A 20385-nucleotide genomic window follows, 5' to 3' on the forward strand; every position below is an offset into this window, starting at 1 on the left:
GCATTCTTAGGTGTTGTTGTATCAGCACAAAGAACATAAGAAAGATCCTCAGCCCACTTGCCTTTCTTTGATCCTAGCTTTTTCTTCAAGTTGTTGATGATAATCTTGTTGCTTGACTCTGCTTGACCATTGGCTTGAGGATGAACTGGTGTAGAAGTGATCATCTTGATACCCAAACTATCACAAAAGTTAGTGGTTCTTTTCCCGATAAACTGGGAACCATTGTCACAAACAATTTCAGAAGGGATACCAAATCTAGTTATAATATTTCTTTTAATAAAGGATATAACTTCCCTTTCTCGGACTTGCACGAATGCTTCTGCTTCAATCCATTTAGAGAAGTAGTCTGTCATAGCAAGCATAAAGACCTTTCCGCCTAGTGCCTTTTGTATCTTGCCTACAATATCCATTCCCCATTTTCTGAAAGGCCATGAAGAGGATATAGGACGCATAGGTTCTGCTAGCTGGTGAAGAATATTTCCATGCCTTTGGCAATCATCACACTTCTTTGAGTATTCCATAGCATCCTTCTTCATTGTTGGCCAGAAGTATCCAGTCCTAAGTATCCTGGAGAGTAATGCTCTTCCCCCTGTGTGGTTGCCACAATCGCCTTCGTGGAAGTCTTGAAGTACCTCTTGTATTTCAGGATCCTCAATGCATCTTAGATAGGGACCTGCAAGAGATTTTCTATACACAATATCTTGTAAAATAATGAATTGTGATACCTTTAATCTGAAAGTTTTAGGATTTTCCCCTGTAGGGATCTCTCCATCTTGTAGGAATTTTTTGATTGGAAGGATCCAAGATCCTACTTTTGAAGAGGATGGAGGATCCGTATGTTGTCCTGTGCAATCCACTGTTATCTTCACGGATTCTTGTTCTCCAATTTCCGAGACGATATATGAATGATGGATATCTTTACGTCATCTGGGATCTTCAACGATGATGCTAAGTTTGCTAAGGCATCTGCCCCAGCATTCTCTTCCCTTGGTACCTGTATTATACTAAACAATTCGAAGGATTTTGTCAATTCCTTCACAATTTCTAAATGTTTGACCATATTCTTACCTTTCACAGTATAAGAACCATTAAAGTGGTTAGCTATTAACAAAGAATCTATATATATATATTTAAAGATACCTGATGCTCATGCTTTTGGCTAATTGCAAACATGCGATCAGAGCTTCATATTCTGCCTCATTGTTGGTGGCTTGGAATGCACATGCAATGGACTGGGGTATTATGTCCCCTTGTGGCGATTTTAGTATTATGCCCAAACCTGTTCCTCTTACATTGGACGCTCCATCTGTGAAGAGGATCCAAGGATCCTTGGTTTCTTCAAGTTGTTAGACCTCTAGATCAGCTTCATTTTGCATGTCACTACTGAAATCAGCCACAAAGTCTGCAAGCGCTTGTGATTTAATGGCTGTTCTAGGCTCATACTGAATATCATATGCACTTAGCTTCACAGCCCACTTGGCCATCCTACCTGACATTTCTGGTTTTCTAAGCACATTCTTAACAGGATAATTAGTTCTCAAAATAATAGTATGAGTTTCAAAGTAATGTCTAAATTTAGTAGAAGCCATAATAAGTGCAAGAATTAACTTTTCTAAATGAGAATACATGGCTTCTGCATCTAGAAGACACTTACTTACATAATAAACGGGATGTTGTTCACCTTCATGATCCTTTACAAGGACAGTACTTACGGCATTTCCTGAAACAACTAGGTACAGATATAAGGATTCTCCATCCACAGGCTTCATTAGAGCTGGAGCTGAGGATAAGTAATCCTTCAAGACTTTGAGTGCAGCCTCATGCTTTTCCATCCACTCAAACTTCTTATTCTTTTTAAGAATGTCATAGAAGTCTTTGCACTTCTTGGAGGATCTTGAGATGAACCTGTTGAGAGCGGCTATTCTTCTCGTGAGCCTTTGGACATCCTTAGCATTTGCAGGAGACTTCAAGTTGATGATGGCTTCAATCTGCTCGGGGCTTGCTTCAATCCCTCTTTTGGTGACCATGTACCCTAGAAACTTTCCAGCCTTAACACCAAAATGGCATTTTGACGGATTCAGTTTCATATTGTATTGATCCAGGATGTTGAACGCTTCTTCGAGATCTCTGAGATAATCCTCAGCTTTCTTCGATTTCACCACCATGTCAACTATGTAGACTTCCATGGTTTTGCCTAACTGATCCTTGACCATCATATTCACCAGTCTTTGATATGTTTCCCCTGCATTTCTTAGTCCGAAAGACATAGCAGTATAACAATATATGCCGGTAGGAGTCATGAATGTTTTATCCTCTTGATCAGATGGTTCCATCTGGATTTGTTGAAATCCATAGGAAGCATCCATAAAGGTAAGCATTTCATGTCCTGCCGTTGCATCCACCATGGAATTTATATGTGGTAACGGGAAAGGATCCTTGGGGCATGCCTTGTTTAAATCAGTAAAATCGACACACACACCCTCCACTTTCCATTCTTTTTAGAAACAACCACCACATTAGCTAACCATCGAGGATACTTAACCTCTCTGATCATACCGGCCTTAAGAAGTTTTTCAACTTCTTCTTGTATGATCGCGTTCATCTCAGGAGCGAATTTCCTTCGCTTCTGATGGGCGGGTTTAATAGAATGACCAAGGCCCAATTTATGAGTAATTGCCTCCTTAGAAATACCTGTCATGTCTGAATGTCTGAAGGCAAACGTGGATTTTTGTCGCTTTAGGAAGGATATTATATCCTCCTCGGTCTTGTCAGGGATATAGGATCCTAGGAACACCTTCATGTCTGGATCTTCAGGATCTAAAGATACTTCTTTTAGGTCCTGCTCTCGAGCTTCCAGTACATTCCTAGGATTTTGTTGTAATTGCTATGCTATCGTTTGTTTAGCTGTCGCTTCATGGATGAAGAATAATAATTCTTGGCTTCCACTTGGTCACCATCTATCCTTACTACTCCCCAAGGAGTCGGCAGTTTAATGCATTGATGGTAAGTAGAAGCCACTGCCTTCATTCCGTGAAGCCAAGGCCTACCCAAAATAACACTGCAACAAGATAGGTTATCAATAACACAAAATCTTTGATAAGAATTTAACCATTCGATGTATATTGGGAGGTTAATGTCCCCCAATGTTTTCTTGGTTTCTCCACTGAAACCAACTAACACCGATGTCCTCGGAATGATCTCCGAGTCTGGTATGTTCATCTTCTGAAGCACATCGTGTTGGATGATATTGACCGAGCTCCCACCATCTACTAGGATCCTGCGTACATAATGGTTAGAAATAAACAAAGTAACAATCAGACCGTCATGGTGAGGATCCTGGATGCTGGTTTTATCTTCTTCATCAAAGAAGATTCTTTTATCAGTTGGTTAAGTAGTGGAGATGACTGGTCGTTCCCAGTTCTTCATCTTGGTTTCTTTGGCCAGTCTCTTAGCTGCGGAGAAGGAAGTACCACATATATCCGAGCCACCAGAAATGAAGTTGATTACTTGTGAATCTGGTGGGGGCGGAGTTGCTTTTTGAGGGATATCCTCAGGATCCTGGATCCTCGACTTTTTTCTTCCCAATAGTTCTTTGAAATGGCCTTTACTTAGGAGGTATCCAATTTCCCTCCTTAAACCAATACAATCATCGGTCTGATGGCCAAAGTCTTCATGGAATGCATACCACTTGGACTTGTCTGTGAAGGATGTTGCTTTCTCAATTTTCCGAGGCCACCTTGCTTTCTCTCCAAGATCCTTCATGGCACAAATCAAACCATGAGTATCAATAGAGAAGTAATATTCACAAATACTTGGGTAGTCCTCATCATCATCTCCTTCTTCAACTGCCCGGACGTTTTGTTTGTTGAATTTGGAGTATGGTTTCGAGTTATTGTTCCTGAATGAGGATCCTTGTTTCTGGTTAGGTGACTCTTGTTTTACTGGAGTTCCTAACCGTTCCTGGATCTTCTTATCATCCTCTAGCCTTATAAATCTGAGTGCCTTGTTTCTGACTTCATCTAAAGTCCTGCATGGAGTCATCACAAGATCATCATAAAATGGGGAGCCCCTTTGAAGTCCCATCTTGAATGCTTCAACAGCCGTAGCCATATCAATATTAGGTATTTCTAGGGCCTCCCTGCCAAACCTTGTAACAAAATCCCTTAAGGATTCATCATAAGGTTGGACAACTCTATATAAATCACTAGTTAACTTTTCAATTTTCCTACTACAAGAAAATTGGCTGTTGAACAAGTTAACTAAATGTGAAAAAGAAGTAACAGAATAAGGAGGAAGACTTAGCAGCCATTTAAGTGCAGATCCTGTTAGTGTGGATACGAAACCCTTGCATAGACAAGCTTCCTTAAGTCTTTCAGGAATTGGATTGATCTCCATCCTTTCCCTATACTGAGCCACGTGTTCTTCCAGATCAGTGGTCCCATCATACACCTTCATGTTGGGGGTTTGAAAGCGTTTCGGGATCTCCGCATCGCATATCGGTGGAGCAAATATGGACAGCTTGTGGCTCCCTTCCGGTATTTCAGGAATTGGACGGACCACTCCTGGCACGCTGGAAATCATATCCTTAAGCTTCTGAAGTTCCCTAGCCATAGCCAGATTGATACATGTATCCTGCATAGAGTCGAGGTTAGTGTCTGAGGATATGTGATTATAGGTGTTACCTCTTGGTTGGTTGAACGTTGGCATCCCAGGAGTGTAGTTAAGATAAGAGGCATCTGCTTCAGTAGCAGGTCCACCAGAGGCAATGGTCTGCATGGGGATGATGTCCCCTTCATGGACCTTAGAAGACCTTTGATGGTGAATTCCTAAGGATCCTTGATTCTGCCAGAAGGATCCTTGAGGTTGGGAACTGAAGGATCCTTGAGGATACAACCCAGAGGATCCTGGTTGAAGGATGGATGATCCTTGTTGAAGGAATTAGGATCCTTGAGTTTGCTGACCCACGGACCCTTGTTGAATGATAGATGATCCTGGCTGAACGAACGAGGATCCTTGAGTTTGTTGACCCATGGACTCCTGTTGAAGGATAGATGATCCTGGTTGAAAGAACGAGGATCCTTGAGTTTGTTGGGTCACGGATCCTGGAGTAGTGAAATCCAGAACCCTAGGCATTAAGGGAGTCTGATCCTCCGCTGGCCTCTTTCTTTTCTTGAGATCTTCAATTTCATGTAGGATCATCTGGTTGGTTTTGTTCTGCTGCTCCATGTATGCCTTAACCTGTGAAAACATTGCAGAAACATCATTGTTAGATTTGACCATCGAAGTGGCAGCAGTGGTTTTTGAGCTCTGGAAGACTGGAATTTGTGTCTTGTTTCCAGCCGCGGTGGTCCTTGGTACTCCCATAATTGGAGGAGGCATCGGCGGCAAAGTTCTTGACGAGAGAGAAACCGAGGATGGCATGGTTGATGAAGCAGAGGTTGATTGAGAGGCCATTAATGGTGATATGGGTATGAAAAGTTGAAAATTGATAGGAAATAATCTGGATTATAGCACCAATAGCCCCACGGTGGGCGCCAAATTGTTTTGGATAAAAATCTGCCAAGGATAATGTATCCAAATTTGTAATTGTGAGGTCTAGTGTTATGATGATAATAATGAATATGCAAACGAAATAATGATGAACACAAGGATTTGATCACGAGGGAAAAAACCCTTGATTGTGATAATCTTACTTCGGTCAAAAACTAGCAACGTAATCTTTGGTCGAATTGCTTCGGTCAAAGATTAACAATGTAATCTTTGGTCGGGATAGTATGTGATTATAGTAATCTCCGGCACAAAAAACCCTCGGACGGTGAAAACTATCACCGTCAAGTTTATTAATATGAAAAATGAGGATACAAGGTTGGAGATTATGATCAGTGATACAATATTTTCTAAGTGTGTGTGTATTGCTGTGTTCCTAGAGAGCAGAGTGTATTGGGTGTGTCTTCCTAGCTGATCATAGCCTCTATTTATACATAAAAGATAATAACTCCATGGAGTTATGAATAACAAAGACTATTAACTAATAATCCCTAAAAATCCGTCGTTGCCTTCAATATAATCGTAACTGCCACTTTGACCACGTTCTCCATCACTTAGGCTGCGAAATAAGGGGTAGACCAGGTCTTGGAGCCGTTACACTTGATAATTATCAGCCTTCATATAAGAAACAACCGTTAATAGCACCAAATACCGAGGATCCATGATCCTGACATAGCTCTGGAACTCTTCAGAAGGATAATGGATCCAGACACGTCAATATCTTCTTGACTGTAAGTTAGTGGATAGACTGAGTCTTCTAACCGTTATACCTGCTAAATATAAGACTACACATGAGAACAACCGTTAATAAATAATAAGTACTGTGGATCCTTGATCCCGACGGGATGTGGAACACACGCTAAGGATAACTGATCCAAAACATATGCCAGGATAACATATCCAAAGTGTCAAATTTCAGTGTACTAACAATCACTATCATAACAAAAATATATCGTTAGCATTCAATAAAATACAAAGTCATTAAATATAAAGATATTGCATATAATAATTTTTCCTTACGTCTTTTCATGTTTTGAAAAATATTTTCAATCGCGACTTTGAAAAATAACTCATTCTCAATACAACAAATACACGCATCATTTATATAATCGTCACCCAAATCATTTTGCAAATCCGACTTCACATGCTTCATTGAAGAAAAACACTTCTCAAACAATAGACAAACGTGTATTGGTTGTTGGCGATGGTTGAAACCTTGAGGTGAATTGCGAAGAAAATAGTTGATTAGTTACCGAGTCGATGACCGATGTTTTTATTTGTTTATTAACTAAACTTTTATAATAAATGGGTTCGAATATACTTTTTTAAAACGATAATGAGTTCGCTCGCCGAAAAAGAACGAGTTCTCTCGTTAATTCAACACCATAAATTATATATAAAACAAAAAAAGCAGTCTTATAGAGTGGCCCCGCCACTAGACATGTTCAAAACGGTTTGGGACTAGGAACCGGAACCGGTTCCTATATTCAAAACCCTCAATTAAACCGGTTCCAGGCTCGAACCGGTTCTCCCACCCTCGGACCCCTAACCTATCTAACCGGTTCTTACCGGTTCCTAAACCGGTTCCTGTACCGTAACCGGTTCCAACCGGTTACAGTGTAAAATTTTTTTTTTTTTTCGTTTTTCGTTTGCGATTTGGATTCTAAACTACGATTCGTATTTGTATAACATGAAAAATAAAAAAAACAATTAACATAAAAATAAATATAAAGTTGTGACATGTTTTAAAATCTTCAAAAACAAACTAACAAAACATTAAACTTATAAATATAAAGTTGTGACATATTATTTCTAGAAAAGCCTTCTTGTTCGTCGTAATTATTGAGCGGCGACTTCTTCCTCGGAATTACTTGTAGAAATGCCTTCTTGTTCGTCGTGCACTCGAACATCAAGTGGTGTTTCATCTTCGAGAGTGGTTACGTGTTGAATACGATCGATTGAGTCCAAGTGATCCTTTAAGCAAATGCACATCTCCACCGACTCCGAATTTAGTCTTGTTCTTCTCACCGATATTACCCTGCCACTAAGAGAAAAAGCGGATTCCGAAGCTACCGTAGAAGCTTGGACGGTTAGTAAATCACGGGCCATGGTGGTAAGAATCGGAAACTCGGTTTCCTTTACCTTCCACCAAGCCAAAACATCAAAAGTGCCATATTCCTCTTCGGATAAACCGGTAGAGTAATCATTTGCACTATACCTTCCTAGTTCGCTTGAAGGGGTGTTACCCCTTTGTTTTTTAGCCGTTACGTTGCGAACGGTGTTCATAAGGCTAATCATGGGATCTCGTACTCTAGTAGCACTTGAACTTGATGAAGACCCCCCCGGCATAGGCATGTGTATGTTTGACCCATATTTATTTAAATAAAAGTCATACATAAATTTAAAATTCAAGTTAAAATCATTTTTTGCCTCTGTTGAAAAGTTTGGGTCAACTTCATGCATATCTAAGGCTGAAAAAATTTCGTCTATCACACATTCAACCCCCGTAACATTTAACATTGGGTTTAAAGCGGCGGCGCAAGTAAAAACCGGTGGCAATTCAAGAAAGTATTTTTTTAATTTAAACTTCATTGGTAATATGATGTTTGAAAACATTGGACTTTTATTTTCAAATTCTTTAAGATTGTTAACGATTAAAAATAACTCCGAAAGAACCAAGGGACTTGTCGGATAATACGTTCCCGATAGTTTCGTAGTTGATGTTTTAAAAACTTCAAGAAAAGTCGATAAGTCATTGATAATTTCCCATTTCTCATTTGAAAAGGGGATTGCCAAATCATTCTCGGCAAGACTAGAATGAAACATTTGTAAAGTTTCTCTTTGTTTCAAAGCACTTTAAAACATTATGCAAGTGGAATTCCATCGATGAGGTACATCCCAATTAGCTCCCAAAGCTTTTCTTCCCGTATCTTTACAAAATTTTCTATATTCCATTTGTCTTTTTTTACTTTTCTTAAAAACTTCATGTATCATTAGTCTAAAATCGTTTATAACCGATGTAACCTCATCCGAAGCAAGTCCGTCTTGCACGATTAAATTAATGATATGTGCAACACACCTTGAGTGAAAAAATACACCATTGCAAATCGGCGTATATTTTAATTTTAATTTATCAACCGCCGATGTATTATTCGACGCGTTATCAAATGCCATTGAAAATATTTTATTTTCTAGTTTATAAGTTTTTATAACATAATCTAAAATTTCAAACAAATTATCTCCCGTATGTGGATACTCAAAGAGTTCGAAAGCAATGGTGCGTTTCATCATTTCCCACGATGACGGGTCTACCCAATGAGCGGTGACACAAAGATAAGATTCGGGTAGACCATGTGGAGCCGACCAAACATCACTAGTTAAGTTTATTCCCGTATTTATATTTTCAAAATATGCAATTAGTACCTCTTTGGCCTTCTTCCACAATTTTAAACAATAACGTTTAAGAGTATGACGACTTACGTGAGTGTATTGTGGTTGAAGCGTATCTCGAATCATGGCGGTTAAGCGAGGGTTGTCGAAGTGGCTAAACGGCAAAGCTTCTTGAATCACAAACTTCGCCATACGATCTTGAACTCGATCAATTTGGCATGTAAATATTCCGCCTTCACTATCCATTTGCGTTTGTTGCGAATCGACGTTCTTTTTCAACGCCTTGCAATACGGTTTTTCGATGTGTTTCTTCAAATTTGAATTCGAAAGTGGGTTTAAATAAATCCCACAAAACTTGCACCGAGCCTTCAATGAATGGTCACTCAATTCAACCAAATCCCAATTGCACCAAATCTCTTGATTACGATTATGAGGTACAATACGAACGAAACTTGCTTCGGCGTTGGAACCTTGACCAACCGATGATTGTGAGGTAGCCATAACAACAAATATGAATATAGAAGAAGAGAAAACAAGAGATTAGAGAACCCAAAACGTTGTAATAGCGTTTTTTTATATTTTTTTGCGTTCGGGTTTGCGTTTTGAGTGTTGTGATGAACCCATGACACCAAATACCTATTTATACTAGTAGTGGGGTGCTTGGGAGAGCCAAAAAACGGCTATTTTTGACCCCAACGGTCAAAAAACGGCCAAAAAAACGATTTCCAACGGCTATATTCGATCCAACGGCTAGAACCGGTTAGGAACCGGTTCCGGATGGTTCGGTTCCAGAACCGGTTCCGGTTCGGTTCCGGTTCCTACCCGCCCACACTCAGAAATGCAAGAACCGGTCACGGATCATCGGATTGAATCAGATAGGGTCCGGTTCCTACAAAAATCGGGTAGGAACCGGTTCGGGTCCACCGGTTCGATTCCAGGAACCGGTTTCGTTGAACATCACTACCCGCCACTGCAGTGAAACCAAGTTAACCAGTATTTGCATTGCAAGTTTAAAAAACGGTTAGTGGTATTGGGCCAAGTCATTCGGTATTGGGCAAAGTCCATTAGTTAAGCCCATTCTGTATTGGGCTCAATAGACATCAACAACTCTGACCGTTAGTAGTATTAAAGCAGTTGGAGATGCAAGCAGAAACCCTAAATCAAGTTCCTCCAGAAGGCAATCTCCGTGACGGTCCCGCCGTCTGTGCGTATTACCACCGTCTCGGAACACCGTCTTCAATCCATTAAGAAATTGGAGGAACACATATGAAAATAGGCACCTCAGAAAGCCATTGCTCTGCCTCAATCAGCTCATGGCTCGCTATGGTGCCCACATCCAATCCTATTTCACACACAACACAGTTAACTGATTCAGAGTCATTAATCACAATTTAATTTTAATCTTTTTTTATTTGAATTTCTGACACGTTAGCAATAGTATTGTAGAAATTGCTAATCGGGTGTTTGGGTGGCGACTCCTGATTGTACTTTGATGTATAATTTTTAGTTTTATACAAACATTTTTATATGTAGTTTTCAGTTATATATATATATATATATGAAAGCGTACACACTTTGGCCGGAAATTGACTAGAATCGTCAGAAAGCACCAACAAAGTTTGGATTTGACTATTGACTGATTATCTTACTGACTAGCTCAAAATTAATCAATAGTTATTAATCTCACCTAGTCAAGATTTTTACAACACTAGTCTCTAGAGTTAAATCATGATTAGTAACGATTAATTGGATTAAAATTTATATGTAATTTTTGAAATGTAGGTATTTATACAAAATTTATTTAATTTTGACCGATCTTGATCAAATTGTGATTAATCAGAAACTAGTTGGTAGAGTACCAACTACTCAACTAGCAGTTAGTTGGGGATTAATTACAACCATGTTTTTGTTAGCTATTTGAGACTTAGATCTCATTTTCCAACACATGTTTCTTTTTCATAAAATCATGAATATATTTCACATATGAATTGAAACAAATTAGATCTATAACAAAAGAGAAAAGAATCACTTCAATTTGGCCATTTTGAATCTGAAATGATACAAATATGGGTAATTAAGTGTTTTTGGTTGGTGATAATACTGGTTGGTTGTTCTCTGATTGTGCAGCCATTGCATGCTCAAATTGTTTGAGTGAAATGGATGGAAATGACTGTATTTCTGGTGTTTCTATGTTTTCCCAGTTTTTGATAGGGTTTGTGGTCATGGATCCATCATATCCTATGTGTGTCACATGCTTTACATCTGTTGGGTACCCAATTTCCAGCTCTTTTTCCATCTCTATTTCCTCCACATCTCTGTATTCTGAAACAATTTGTAACACCAAAATCAACCTTAGATTTCATCTGTGTCATAAATTAGAGAAGCCAGGGCTTGGCTTGTTTCGAGCTCTTTTTCTAAAACTCGAGTTTAGCTTGTGAGTATAGGTGCACAAATAGGTTAACCAGTTAGTTGAAAACTGGTTAGTGTTCAATGGTCAAATAACTGGTTAGACCGGGTAATCGGGTTGGGTACTACCCGGATTGGGTCAAAAGACCTCTACCCAATGTTTTAAAAACCGGTATTTAATTTGTATCGGATAAGGCTAAAAAATGGTGTAACCGGTTGAACCAGGTTTTACCGGGAGGTTTAGCCGGTTGAATAGTTTACCTTATAATTTCATATAAATGTAACTTTAATTCAAAAATAACTCAAAACTAAATGATTCATATAACAAAAAATATTCCAAAAGTTAATCTATATTAAAAAAATAATGCAAAAACACTCAATTTTAAAAAAATAGTCCTAAAGTTTACACATTTGAATGTTGATTGTTGGGTTAAAAGTATATTTTAAAAAATATGGGCCGCAAATATAAAATATTTCTCAGGCTTAAAACCGGTATACCGGTAAAAACCGGTATTTTAGACAAAAACCGTCGGTATGATGTTCTAGCAAACCGGTCAAAAATATCGGACTCAAAATACCGGTCTACTGTGCGAAATCTGGTTTAACCGGTTCAACTGGCCGGTTTGAACCGGTTTTTAAAACACTGCCTCTACCTTGTATATCTAGTTTCAGATATAACCGTTAAATAATGGGAAATAACCAGTTTTAAAATAATAATAATAATAAAGAACCAAATAACCGGTTTCGGAGATCAATATGATACAACGGTTTCTAACTGCCGGGTTGAATTGGGCACTAACCAGTTTTTTTTGACCGGGTACTAACCGGTTAGTGAATCGGGTATAAACCGGTTACAAACTAGTTAATTTGTGCACTTCTACTTGTGAGTTGGTTTTTTAATCTTGGTTTTGGCGCGTTTATTATTTGTTAATACATTTATTTTAAAAGTATTGTTTTATATTTTGAGAAAATAATCTCGATGTGCTGAAGCTTGACTCTTTCTAGTACATTAAATGAGGCAAAGCTTAGCTCGGGTTAGTTAATACACTAAATGAGCTTTATTTCAGACTTGGGCTCGGTTTTTCCTGTTTTGAGCTTTTTATCAAATCCGGGTTGTCTCGTTTGCACCCTTGATCATAGTCAGATAAAAAAGGATCCCAATGCTTTTATGCATATGTTTAGAAAATGTTGCTTACTTAAAATTCTTGTAAAGCCTTTGAATGTCTCCAAGATTAGCCTTTGGATCCCTCTTGAAATGGTTGATCTGCTCACAATTCCCCAAGATTTTTTGAATTGCATATTTGATGACCTTTTTCCATCTGGTGCCCATGAGAAAACAAGTTAATTACAACACAATATAAGCTTACAATGAAATGATGGTTTTAGAGATGTATAATAATACTTGGTGCATGATGCATTGGTTGAGTGTTTTGTGCTCTGCATTTGTTTGATTCAATTGCACCTGTGGTTGACTTTGAGATGCATCCCATAGAAGTTGGAAGAACAAGAAACCTTTCCATGACATCTTTCATGACTTTGGATCTGAATTGAAACAACTAACTACCACTTTGATTTAAGAGGTTTTTGGTTGAATGTGATAGGGTAGGTTTTCCTAACTTGGGTTGAAAGCTATAATCATGGTACATGTTACAACTGTAATATAACATTTGTAGAAAGTTGATTATGCTGTTGGGTTTGGTGTGGTGTGGTTAGTAGGTAGGTTAAGCTGTACAACTCAACCAACCATGCAATCATTGCTGGGGTAATTGTGGGTTGAGTTCTTATTATTAGCCCACTAACCAAACCAAACTGTTTGTTGTTAAGCTTTTGGTTTCTCTGACTTTCTATCTAATTCATCATTTGGGCATATATTTTATGTCTAGTTAACATTCGTTTTTGACTATATTATTTTATTCTAAACAAATAATTGACCCTAGTGGTATTCTAAACTAAATTCAGTTTTTCTTTAAGATGCAATGAGCCTGAGCTTGTTTGTTGTTAAGGCTCGAGACGTGGTCAAATGTAGTTGTAGATTGCCAAAGTTATAGTCATCATAAATAAATGCTATGAGTAATCAAGGTACAAATATGGTTCAAATCAAATCATTATATAATAATAACTTGCTTAAATCAACATACTTTTTGCTTGAAACTCACAATTTCATAGATTAGCCAACAATTAAATTCTAGATGCATCACATATTCACATGAACCACAAAAGACAACATAAGATAAAAGGTTAAAAAGCAATTGACTAAAGGCTATAGCCCCATAGGTCTACCATTTGCTTGGGATCGTTAACTTAAAATTTTATGGTTGGGCCGTAGCATGATCACATACCATCTTTATTTCATTTGTTTATTTTTCGAAAAACTATTTAAGGACAATCCATCACTAGGGGTGTCATCGGTCTGGTTAACGATTTAATTGATTTGTTCGGACTTGAGTTTTTTATATCCCTAATTAAAAGCCAAACCGAACCCAATTCGGTTATGGACCAACCCGCATTAGTCGAATTAAACCAAATAACAGCTTTGCCTATAGTTGATTTATGTTTGTGTTTTGGACCATTTTGGTTCCGTATACAACATCAAAATATTTAAACAAACCCAACATTTCCTAAACCAAAAGTTTACAACCATAATAAAACATCCAAATCGGAAAATAGTCATAAACGTACAAAAACATAATAAACATCCAAACCGGATACGAGTCTTAACATACTAAACCATAATAAATATTCAAACTTGACCAGACAAAGATTGGCTATTTTGATGAAGATTGAATTGAATCATAGAAATAATTAATAAAGGCTCAAATTTTAAAAGGAATTCGGTTAAACTGAATAAACGTAGTTAAAAAAGTTACCGGATCCAAAATTCGACTTTGGGTTATAGATATGATTCGGTTTCAGTTCTCTATTTTCGATTATTTTGCACACCCCGCCACCACTAGTTTCTAGGGGCTTCTATGCAAAATTTCAAAATCTTCTTTTATCCCATCTTTATGTTATTTCTAATTTCTATACTGTTGATATCACTGGGAGTAAATATAAGCAACATTTATATCACATGTTTTTATTTTTAACATAATAAAATCTATATATGTAATGTACGCACTCAATTGCTGGCTTAAACAAACTATTGGAGGGATTTGAGGGTGTGTTATAATCACCCAAGGGTTTATCACCTCATCATGATTGTGATTACAAGATACTCAAGGATGCGAGCATGCATGATAATCAATCAGAAACAATATCGTTACCAAGCTGCCCCAAAAGGATGTTAATTTACAGACAGTTGAATAGTTGCTTAAGACTGGTGTTATACAGGATAGCTCAGCCACTTACCACTGCTCCAGTGGTGTTGGTAAAGAAGGATCGGAAATGGCGTCTACGACAACTTGAAGTTAAATGATGCTGCTATTAAAAATGGTGTCCTAATTCCACTAGAAGAAACTGGGGAGCTATGATTTTTATAAACTAGGTTTGAGATCCGGGCACCAGATTCGAATGAACTCTGCTAATGTTCCAAAGACGGCATTCCAAACTCATCAAGGCCGCCATGAGTTTTTAGTGGATACCATTCGGGCTCATGAATGCACTAACTGCTTTTCGATCTTCACCGGTTCTAGCATTGCCCGATATAAAAAGCCTTTTGTCCTAGTGACCATGCATCACGCAGCCAGTCATATTCTCAAACATCTACCACAAATTAATCACACAAAAGAAAAAACATCCCCCAAACGATGAAAGAGTAATCAATATACGAATTATGTTGCAGATAAAATTATTATAAAAACATAACTTAATTTGTTTCAGCCAACATCCTTTTTGTTTAAATTTCACAAACTAACAGATTATGTTATTCTAGATGCACCAATATAACCAAACTAACACAATATTAAATATTAAAAAAAAGAAAAAAAAACTTAAAAAGCAATTGACTACACCATTTGCTTGCGCTGATCAACACCCACAAGTCCACTTTTGTTCTTAATCTCCTTGAGCCGTTTAACAACATCAAGCATAGTCGGCCTCTTCTGCGGTTGATCACTCGTGCACGCTTGTGCGATAGCAAGCACACCCAACATTTGATCCTTCCACTTCCATGAACCATAAAAGCAAGGGTCAAGCACCTCAGACTCCTTCCTTTTTGCCACCTTGGCTCGAACCCACCCAACAAGATTCTCACCCTCACCATCCGAGGGCCCAGTCGGTTCTTTCCCAGTTACCAGTTCCAACATCACCACCCCAAAGCTATAAACATCCCCCTTTGTAGTCGCCATCATTTTCTGACCATATTCTGGTGGGATATAACCAAACGTGCCGGCGAGCATTGTACTCACGTGGCTCTCACATGCACTGATTATCCTAGCCAGCCCAAAATCAGACACCCGTGGCTCGAGCTTGCTCTCCAGCAAGATGTTACTCGACTTAATGTCTCGGTGAATGATATGTGGAACGACTTCATGATGTAAAAAGGCTAGCCCACGAGCCGAACCAAGACAGATTTTGAAACGGGCGGGCCAGTCAAGTGCTTCAACCGCATCTGCACGGTTTCTCAACCAAACATCAAGACTTCCATTAGCCATATATTCATAAATCAAAAACCTTTCATCTTCAAACACACAGCATCCCAACAATCGGACCAAGTTTTCATGTTTAACTTTTCCAATTGTTTCCATCTCGGCGAAGAACTCACGTTCACCGTGTGCTCGACCACCGTGGAGTCGTTTGATCGCGATGGTCTTACCTTCTGGAAGTAATGCTCTGTAAACCGTGCCAAAACCACCATCACCTATAATGTAGGCCTTGCTAAAATTCTCTGTAGCAGTTAATATATCCTTAAGATTCAACCTTATCAAAGACTGCTCAAATGTTGCAATGTTGATGCTTAAAGGTTCTTTTGGTCTTTTCATTATCAGCCTGTATTTTGAATTTGTGTTGGTTGGTGGAATCTTAGTTTTACCACTCTCAAGAACTTCAGATTCTTGTTTAAGCATCTTTTGTCTCATAACAGCAATGAGCACGACCATGAAAACAAATGTGGTGCCAAGTGAAATCCCCAAAACATAAGCATGAGTTAACCTGTGTGCTGACGTGTACATGCGCCCGGAAGGATATGGAATACCAGGGCTGCTAGAGTTTGGTTTGTTACAAGAATCAGGAACCGGGCCCGTGAATTGGTTGCCATAGAAGCTAACAAAAGTTAACCCTTCTATATCACAAATGCTGTAAGGGAATGAGCTTTGGAAATTATTTCTTGAAAGGTCAAGATAAGTCAACGCAGCATGGTTGGAGAGAGAAGGGAAACTACCATTGATGATGTTGCTATGAATGTCCAAAATGGTCAAAGCAGTCAGATTTGAAACAGAAGGGTCAAGAGCACCAGAAAAATGGTTATTACTTGCATTTAAGGAAAAAAGCGTGGTGCTGCTGATATGGCCAAAGGAGAGTTGACAAGAAAAATGGTTCATGCTAACATCAACATATTGTAGATCATTGATACTGAACATAGATGAAGGCAAAGAGCCAGTGAAGCAGTTGTTTGATAAGTCTAGTTTAACTAAACTTGGCATCATTGATCCAAAATTATCAGGAATCGAGCCCGTTACCTGGTTATGTGAAATTATCAAGCCCTGAAGATTTTTCATGGAGAAGAAGTTTGGAACAATCGGGCCGGTAAGACGATTAAAAGACAGATCAAGTGAAGTCAAGTTGGTTAATCCAGATATTTCATATGGAATGGGCCCATCAAGTTGGTTCCTTGATAATATAAGTTGATTCACAATGATGCAGTTCTCAGTTGTAACTGGAATGGGCCCGGAAAGCCTGTTGTTGGAAAGATCTAACATGCCATAATGCTGCGTATATTCAGAATCGGATAGCGTGACTTTCTGGAAACCCGTACAGATCTCGTTTGGTATCGGGCCCGAGAGCTGGTTGTTGGATAAAACAAGGCTGTCAAGCAGTTCCAGTTGAGATATGGCTTTTGGTATCCGACCCGTTAACTTGTTTGACCCGAGATCCAAAGAGACCAGACTTACACAGCTGAAAAGCTCCAAGGGAATGTCACCAGTCAACTTGTTGCCATTAAGTGACATGGTGACTAAATTTTTTAGTTGACCGATTGATCTTGGAATAGTTCCTTCAAAGAGGTTATTTTCCATTCTCAGATTTTGAAGTGTGGAAACTTTTGCAATTGCATCTGGGATATGACCTTCAAGCAAGTTACCACTGAGTGAGATCCCCATTAACGTTTTCGACTCCCATAATCGAGTAGGGATCGTTCCAGAGAATCGGTTATTTGATAATTCCAATGTTATTAATCGAAGTTCTCCTAAATAAGCAGGCAATTCACCATAAAAATTGTTGTCAGATAACACCAAATCTGTTAGAACAGAACAATTCTTGAAAATGCTGTCTATAGTACCATTGAATTCATTATGAGATAACGCTAAAAGCCCCAATGCATTGTTTTCACAAATGCCAGCTGGCAGCTCACCCGAAAGCTTGTTGGAAGTGAGGTCAATAGAGGTCAAAGATGGGATGCCGAGTGGTGGCAGAGGCCCAGTAAAGTGGTTCCTTTCCATTAATATTGATACTACAGATTTCCAGTTCGAAAGCCACTCTGGCAACGGGCCCGACAGGTGGTTTGAGTTCACACAAAACGACTCTATTGCTTCAAGATTAGCAAGACTATTAGGTAACGGGCCGGATAATGTGTTAAATGAAAGATTAATTGTCTTCAACTTTTTGCAGTTTCCCAATGACGATGGGATTGGCCCGTTTAGTCCTGCATTGTTGACAACAAAGTGAACAAGATTTGCCAGCTCCCCTATTGTAGAAGGTAATCCACCTTCAAAACAGTTATATGATATTATCAGTGTTCTCAAACTAGTCATCTTTGTAATCTGAGCCGGGATGGTTCCTGTAATCTTGCAGTTTTGGAGGTTGAGAACTGTGAGAGCTGTCAGATCACCAATGGTTTCGGGTATAGGACCAGTTAACGAATTTTCAGAAAGATCAAGTCTCACAAGCATCTTTAAATTCCTAATTTCTTGAAATATTGGTCCTGTGAAGCGGTTAACACTAGCATCCAAGAATAACAGATTCGTAAGATTACTTAACTCTGAAGGAAGTGATCCAGAGAAGAAGTTACTACTGAGATCAAGGGACCGCAACTTCTTTAAATTCCCAATTTGATATGGAACACTACCCGAGAATGAGTTTAATGGAACCGAGAGCTCAGTCAGGTGTTTAAGCTGCCCGATTGTCGATGGTAGGTTTCCTGAAAAGTCATTGCTATCAAGTATAAGAACTTTGAGGTTTTTCAGATTTGAAATTGTTGATGGCAGCTCTCCTGATAACCTGTTGTTGCTCAGGTCAAGTGTCTCCAAGTGTTCTAGAGTAAACAAATCTGAGTCAATATGGCCATTGAAACCACAATGGCTAACACTGAGATGCTTTAAAGACTTGAATTCTGTTAAAACCTTGGGGAATTGAAAACTTATAGGCGATGATGTGCACGATAAAGATATATGGTGAACTACTGAATTCTCACACTTTATGCCAGTCCAATTACATGGAGGCATATTTGAATCAAACCAGGTGGATTTAACATCCTTTCTTTGCAGAAGCAAGTTTCTACGTGCAATCAGCGATGATATGTCAGTTGAGAAACACAATTGCACAAAACACAATAATAGCAGGACGAGGGCATCGAAGGGTTTCAATCTTGAATTTGAGTTTGTCATTGTGCACTAAACCAGATGATTAAGTTACACTGCAAGTAAGGAAAGCAAAAGATGTTTAATAGTTTAGAACATTAATAATAATAACAAATGACAATAGTATTGAATGCATAGAATCAACAACTTAAGAAACTATATAACAAATTATGGTAAAAAAAGCAGTCTTGCAAGAATGGTGTTGTCCTTGTGAATGATACAAGAGCCAGTAAAGCTACTAGCTTTCTCACAAAAAGAAGTAATTATGCAACTTAAGTTAAAATCTCATTATATTAAAAACCTGAACCAGACGCTGATTGATCAAGATTCCAAAGTAAGCACTCAGAAATGAATAAAGAAATGCACTTTTGTTGCTAATTACACAATGATGAATAAAAAAAGGCACTTTTGGAAAATAAATAAATGAATCAAATCAAAGGGGGTTGCGGCGCAGCTTGTTGCCCGTTTGCCTGCCACTTTATTGTAATCGTTTTATAACAAAGTTTTATATAAAATTTAGAATCGAAAAAAAAAAATAATTAATCATAAGGTTAAAAAATAAAAACTTGTTTATGGCCTGTAACATAAAAAGTTTTGTATGAAATTCATACATCTCCTTTGTGTCACGAAGTTATTAATTTGGCCTTAGAACTAGGTTGACATTTGGCTATAGAAAGCTAAAAATGGAATCAAAGCTAAGCTACCAATTGTTGTATAACCTAATTAAGCTACCAAAAATCATTTTTCAATCGAAACAAAAACAAAAATTGTTATTTCAGGTTTCCAATTACAAAAATTCAAAATGAAAATGAAAACCTAATTTTTGGAAAGATGAAGCAAAAATACCAAAAATAGAAAGTTCACTGTTCGATTCGGATCAATGTCCACCGAAATTCAACGCAGCAAAACCAAATCGCAGTTACCAGTGAAATATGCAGGCAGGCAGGCAGCAGCAAATGATTTGATGATCGGAGTCACACACATTGATTTAAAACAAACAGATACAGATACATACACTGCTTTAATAATAATACCTATAAGTTGAAGCAGGTGAAGTACTGAAGAAAACAAAGAGCGTCCGTCTGCTACGTGCTTTTAACGCTATAGCTTTCTTTCCGTACGATCGATGTGCTTTTATATAATTAAACACAGAGAGTTGTTTGTTTGTTTCTCTCTCTCTCACTAGAAACTGATGATGAGTTTTTCAGTTTTCTCTCTCTAGAAATGTCATGATATCTTTGTGATATTAATCGTACGTCGTCGTTTTGGTAGGGTGGCTGGCGGTACTACTAATAGTGGTCTGGTGGCAAGG

The 20385-nt window shown here is 38.3% G+C and overlaps 2 protein-coding genes across 2 annotated transcripts; both read right to left on the bottom strand.

Moving 5' to 3' along the window:
- Positions 1-11011: 11011 nt before the first annotated feature.
- LOC143532590 (CRIB domain-containing protein RIC4-like) lies at positions 11012-13214 on the bottom strand. The gene is made up of 3 exons (XM_077027608.1): positions 12746-13214; positions 12540-12662; positions 11012-11259 (listed from the first exon to the last, which is right to left on the bottom strand). Exons 1-3 carry the CDS (start codon positions 12873-12875, stop codon positions 11012-11014), a joined length of 501 nt encoding a protein of 166 aa, XP_076883723.1. The 5' UTR covers positions 12876-13214.
- Positions 13215-14864: 1650 nt separating this feature from the next.
- LOC143533007 (leucine-rich repeat receptor protein kinase MSP1-like) lies at positions 14865-19419 on the bottom strand. The gene has a single exon (XM_077027899.1). It carries the CDS (start codon positions 19098-19100, stop codon positions 15288-15290), a length of 3813 nt encoding a protein of 1270 aa, XP_076884014.1. The 5' UTR covers positions 19101-19419; the 3' UTR covers positions 14865-15287.
- Between the last annotated feature and the right edge of the window lie 966 nt (positions 19420-20385).

This window comes from Bidens hawaiensis, unplaced genomic scaffold (assembly GCF_021521415.1).
Source record: "Bidens hawaiensis isolate Kalapana, Puna unplaced genomic scaffold, B.hawaiensis_p1.1 tig00000702_1, whole genome shotgun sequence".
Taxonomy (NCBI): Eukaryota; Viridiplantae; Streptophyta; class Magnoliopsida; order Asterales; family Asteraceae; genus Bidens; species Bidens hawaiensis.